Source organism: Bos indicus x Bos taurus, chromosome 13 (assembly GCF_003369695.1).
Source record: "Bos indicus x Bos taurus breed Angus x Brahman F1 hybrid chromosome 13, Bos_hybrid_MaternalHap_v2.0, whole genome shotgun sequence".
Classification (NCBI taxonomy): domain Eukaryota; kingdom Metazoa; phylum Chordata; class Mammalia; order Artiodactyla; family Bovidae; genus Bos; species Bos indicus x Bos taurus.
Genome location: NC_040088.1, coordinates 36,276,522 through 36,282,335, shown reverse-complemented (window position 1 = coordinate 36,282,335; position 5,814 = coordinate 36,276,522). Strand labels below are relative to the sequence as shown.

The 5,814-nt window shown below is 41.4% G+C and overlaps 1 protein-coding gene across 1 annotated transcript; it reads left to right on the top strand.

Moving 5' to 3' along the window:
* Positions 1-527: 527 nt before the first annotated feature.
* PRND (prion like protein doppel) lies at positions 528-5,571 on the top strand. Its single transcript, XM_027559433.1, has 2 exons — positions 528-620; positions 2,351-5,571. Exon 2 carries the CDS (start codon positions 2,362-2,364, stop codon positions 2,896-2,898), a length of 537 nt encoding a protein of 178 aa, XP_027415234.1. The 5' UTR covers positions 528-620; positions 2,351-2,361; the 3' UTR covers positions 2,899-5,571.
* The last annotated feature ends 243 nt before the right edge of the window (positions 5,572-5,814 follow it).

Genomic DNA, 5,814 nt, shown 5'->3' with positions numbered 1-5,814 from the left:
AAGAAATATATGTTTGATCTTCATCCCCAGTTCCTGGCTCAGAGCTTCTAAAACCCTGTACCTTCCTGAGTGATAGGGGTGAGAGGAACATCTTTCATTATAATAGTTGGTTTGTCACCTGATTCTGGCATGGGTTTCAGAGTTTCAACCTGGAAAGGTTGGTGAATTCATATTCAGGAAGAGTGATGTAACCCCACACTCACAGGAACTCTTGTGCTTGGAAACCTTCCAGACATGCCCTATATACCTCTTCATCTAACTGTTCATTTATATCCTCCTTAATCAAACAGAAATAGTAAGTTTAAAATATTTTTAATAAATAAGATAAATAAAAGGCACCTCTCATGTCTTTCTGGACTTCACCAACTTCTTCACATGGTGTTTATTGGTGTTTATTAGTAAAGAGTAAGGAAAGGGCCCATCTGTCTCAAGGCAAAGAAGTACTTGGGAACCCCTGATTGGTCCTGCCAGGAGAGAAAGGCTCCCATATTTGGAAAGCAGCAGGAATGCACCTCCCCCTGCAGCTCCTACATAGCTGGGCAGGTCCAGGAGTATGTGCAGAAGGTGCACAAGAGGACAGGGTGCCCGTGGCTCCAGAGGTGCATCAGAGAGACCCTAAGGTATGTGGGGAGCAGAGTTTATGTGTGATAACCATTTCTGTGGCCAGGGCTGTTTATTTTTAATACCACTACAAACCATGCAGTGATTTCTTGACTCTCACCTCCTGGGATGGGTCCCAAGTCTGGGGACACTTGAGAGAAGATTCAAACATCACTGGGGTTCCTGTCTATGTTTTGGTGCTATAATAAAATGCTAGCTTAAGGGTTGGCTTGTTAGGATTTTCTTTTGTTTTTAAGCCCTTGCCTCTGAAGACTCATTTATTTCTTAAGGTCTCTATGCTTTTATTTTTTAATTTGATGCATGCATAATTTATGCCATTATTCTTATTTAAGGCTTCTCCTACCAAGGGGTATGGGCTGATGAAATAGGTTTAGGAGATTAATGAATGTTTTCTTCACACTTGGATCCCTTTAGAGAAAGCTTGTCTGAGCTCACTGTGATTGGTGGGCAATGATGAGTGGGATGCTGGAAGGCTGGGTGCTCAGGCTGCTGCCTGGCACACTCATGCCCACCCTGGGACAGTGACTAGGTGATGTCTGCATGTAAAGAGAGGTCAGCAAAGGCCTCTTTGCAGGAGTCCAGAGAAGCGTGGATGTGCATGCAGTTAGGTTGCATCTTGCCTATTTTTCTGCATAAGAACCTGTGTCACACTAGAGTTGAACATTTCAAACAAAGAAGTACTAATCATTTTAAGGAATACTGCAGGGAGGGTATATTAGGGCCTAAGCAAGATAAACTTTTCAACCTCCTTCAGCTCTGGCACTGGTGAACTCAGGAAATCTTCTAGAAGACGGTCTAAGCAGGCTCTGCTATTGTAACTCTCTGTGTATTCCTGATCCACATGGACAAAGGTCCAGGTGCTGAATGCCCTGAATATTTGACCTTAAGAGATGGAGTTCCACAATAGCTATTGTAGTTTCAGGAACTAGTTGTGACTAACTACCAGACTGGGGGCCTTAAGGGGGAGGGATATTTCCTGAGGTCATCAGCAGTCTTTCAGATGTCCTGGGGCCAGCCTGACTCTTGGTGCTTCCCCAAGCCCTCTTGTCCTTCCTCTTATTTCATTTCCTCTGAAATTCTTCATAGGCCCTGCTGTTCACTTAACTGAGGGGCCATCGGAGCTGCTATTCACTTAACCTCATGCCCAGTAACTCAAAAGCACCATCCCCTTCAGCAGCTCAAAAGGGTAATGGGACATGGCCCTTGGGTACCTGGGAAAAGCATCACAGGGCTGGATTCAAATCCGCCCTCCATTCCCTGCTGTTGTGTGGCCTCGGGCAAATTACTTAACTTCTGAAACCCAATACAACTTTTATAAAGTGAGGATAATAACATACCTACCCCATGTGAGAATTAAGTTAGGCAATGTCAGCAGCTGGCATGGTACGTGCAATAAGAAGCTGGTTGAGGGAAGAGGGTGGGACCCCACCTCCCCAGGGTGTGATTAGAAAAGATATCCATGAATAATCAAATTGCCTGTTGCAACTTCTGATCTGTCTGAGAAAACCAAGATCACTATCCTGAATGGTGTAATTCCAGGCCAGAGCAAGAAACTTGGTTTTGACTTAACCCTATGCAGACCAAGACTGGGAAAACAGTTATGTTTCAGGAAAAATGTAAAGGGTACAAGAATGACATTCCTCCCAAAGAATCTCCTACACACAGGAGGGGACATGGAGACTCAGAACTCCACTGAGGAAGTTAACTGCTCCAGCCTTTTCTGTTGCAGATCCCGACACAATGAGGAAACATCTGGGTGGATGCTGGTTGGCCATTGTATGTATCCTGCTCTTTAGCCAACTCTGCTCAGTCAAGGCGAGAGGCATAAAGCACAGAATCAAGTGGAACCGGAAGGTCTTGCCAAGTACCTCCCAGGTCACGGAGGCCCGCACTGCGGAAATCCGCCCAGGGGCCTTCATCAAGCAAGGCCGAAAGCTGGATATCGACTTTGGAGTGGAGGGCAATAGGTACTATGAGGCCAACTATTGGCAGTTTCCTGACGGCATCCATTACAACGGCTGCTCCAAGGCCAATGTCACCAAGGAAAAGTTTATCACCAGCTGCATTAATGCCACCCAGGCGGCGAATCAAGAGGAACTGTCCCGTGAGAAACAAGACAACAAGCTTTACCAGCAGGTCCTGTGGCAGCTGATCAGGGAGCTCTGCTCCACCAAGCACTGTGACTTTTGGTTGGAAAGGGGAGCAGGACTTAGGGTCACTCTGGACCAGCCCATGATGCTCTGCCTGCTGGTTTTCATTTGGTTTATTGTGAAATAAGCTTGCAGGCAGGTTGGCAGCCACAGAGATCAATAGGCAAGCAAACCATAAGCAAGTTATTTCAGTTCTTCTCCTCTAACCCCAAACCCCACGTGTTCTGAAGGTACCAAAGAGCAGTGATTGATTCTTCAGTGCTTTAAATAGCACTCCCAAGTATTCACTCAGGTGCTTGATTATATTTGATAAATGTGTGGGTATCAATCCTCTCCAGGCTCTACCTAAAGTTGGCTTGTTCATCATTGCATTCTCAACTCTGGTGTAGCATCTGGCCCACCATATTATGCAATAAATGTTTGGTAAGCAGATAAAAGAATGTGCCAGGGACCATACCAAGCACTTCATAATGCTTCCTGACAACTCTCTAAGGTAGGTGTAATAGGTGTTATTCTCTTGGTATAGATGAGAAAATTGAGGCTCCAAGAAGTAAAACAGAAAGTATCAGCCATAATTCAACCCTGGCTTATCTAACCCAGATTTCCTGCTCTGTACGGTTATACTTTTGGAAATACGAAATTACTGATGCTGATGGCCATGTTTTTGATAATTTATTACATGGAAGTTAATTAATTAGTTTAATTAAAGTAAGGTATAATAAAGGAAATTAAGCTAAAATATAAATAAAATCTAGACAAATGTCCATATTGCCTAGTAAGGAAGTATTACCATCTTGATTCCTGGAGTAGTCTAGATCTATGGCACAAAGATGTTTTTTCACAAGAAGTATAAGTATTTGCTACTTGCATCTCTGAAGCAGTTAATGTATTTAAGAAACTATTTCTAAATGATGAATTTCCTTTCTAATGTTCCTCCAACCCTGTGTGCATGTTTTTAGGTATACATGCATCTTTAAATATATCCCCTTTATACAGGTGCTCCATACAATCTCCGGTCATTCTCTTACTGCCACTTTGGTGAGGGGCCATCATTTCCACGAACCACTTACAGCTTCAAAAACACAATTCCTCAGTAGAAAGGTTAAAAATGAAGTATATCTTTAAGAAGATCAAGTAATGAATTCATACATGCCATAATTAGGAATTATCATTAGTTAAACTACATTTATATTACAAAATATCAATACAGTTTAAATAAAAATAATGAATCTAATACTCTAAAAGATGCCCCCAGAGGCTCTCTGAGGATATGCTCAGAGTACCCAGCCCCCACCCTCAGGAGTTGCTGAAACATATTTGGTGATAAAAGTTGCTGAATATTATCAATTGGTGAAAAAATGTGCATTGTCAGGCAATTTTATCCAAAGTATTCTAAAATGTGACTGTTGATAATGGTACCTTTTGTTCTGATCTCCACTGCTAATCAGTGTTCTTCTCAAGGATACAGTTGGAAGGTTTTTACATAGAAAGTCAGTGGAGGACTTGGAGGCCAGACAGCCCAGCACCTTCCCCTGGGTGTGAGGGATACCTGCCTCCCTGCCCTGACAGCTCAGGGAGCTCCTATGCAGGAGTTCCTGAGGAACTCCCACCTCTGTGGCTTTCACGCTGATGGCACTATGCTCATCTTCCACAGTCCTGGTGAGTTCTAGATCAGAAACTAAGACTAAAGTCCAGAACACATACAGGTTATTTCCTACATGTCACTATTTTAATAATAACAATAGCAATAACAACAAAGTACCTATAGGCTGATGTTAAAATTTCAAGTCCCGGCTCTCCTGAGTTTAATTATAAGGGCACACACAGCCTCGTAAGTAAAATGACTTCACTTCTTATGTGAAAACACTCAGCCGTGATGTAGTACGTTTTCTATAATTCCTGTCTTTCTTCATTTCATTAATAGTTCCAGAAACCAGATTTAAGTGGGTGTGTAGTAGATTGGTATATAGTGATTTAAATGTCAAATTTATTATTGGAACTTTAAATTGATTCCATATGTATTTGAACATCCTTGCTCATGTTTATGAATTATGAGATCCAGTCAAGGCTTTGTGAGTCTAGTTTTTCACTTTAGCAAAGGTCGGTCAAGTGCCTACTATGTATAAGACATTGTGAAGGATTTCTGAATTATTCTTGATGGAGTCATTTTAAAAGTGAATAATTTCACCAACCATTGATTTCTTGTCCCTTCTAAGCATTCATTTTAAAAATATATTTATTGTAAAAATGACACTAAAATTACAACAGAAATCCAAAACCAAACATTGCCCACAGTTCCAGGATCTGATTGTCAGTGTTCTCATTTTGCCCTATAACCTCCTAGTCCTTACCATTTGCATATACAAATGTACATATTTGCAATGATAATTTAAGTGATCATTTATATTCTAAATTTTTGCTCAACTTTGTTCTATGCTTTTTTCATTTTTCTATGATTTAGGGGTTTTTGCCTCCTGCTGCCTTCCCCAACCCACTCTCCTTCCTGCCTGAGATGTAGCCTCCATGCTTTCATTGTACTCATATAGAGAGTTATTTGTTTGATCGCTTTTTAAAAATACTGTAATCATAGAACTCGCATTTATTCTTCTGCAATTTGTCTCACTGTGTTATCACCTTCACCCTAGTGCAACAGCCACCTAGTTAGTTAACTTGTCCTTTAGGATGTGGCATGATATTCTATACCATGGACCAGACCCTGATTGATTTAATCGTTTCCTTGTTGATGGACCTTCATTCGGTTTTTTGCCACTGCAAACAATAAACATCAATGTACAGACAACTTTGCAATCTGTTACTTTTATTTCTGTGGAGTAGATTTATACATGCAACATTTCCAGAACAAAGCTACGTATAATTTAAATTTTTCTAGACATGACTAGATTATGTTCCTCAATAGCTGGAGCGATTCTCATGCTACCCCCTGCAGTATACTGTGCTAACTTTAAAAGTCTCTATGTCATTTAAGTTACAGCAACTGCCTTTTCTCCAAATGGTGCTTGAGCATCTTTTCTACTTTGCACAC

Coding starts and splice junctions, on each gene's coding strand:
- PRND (XM_027559433.1), top strand. CDS start 2,362: ATGAGGAAACATCTGGGTGGATGCTGGTTGGCCATTGTATGTATCCTG.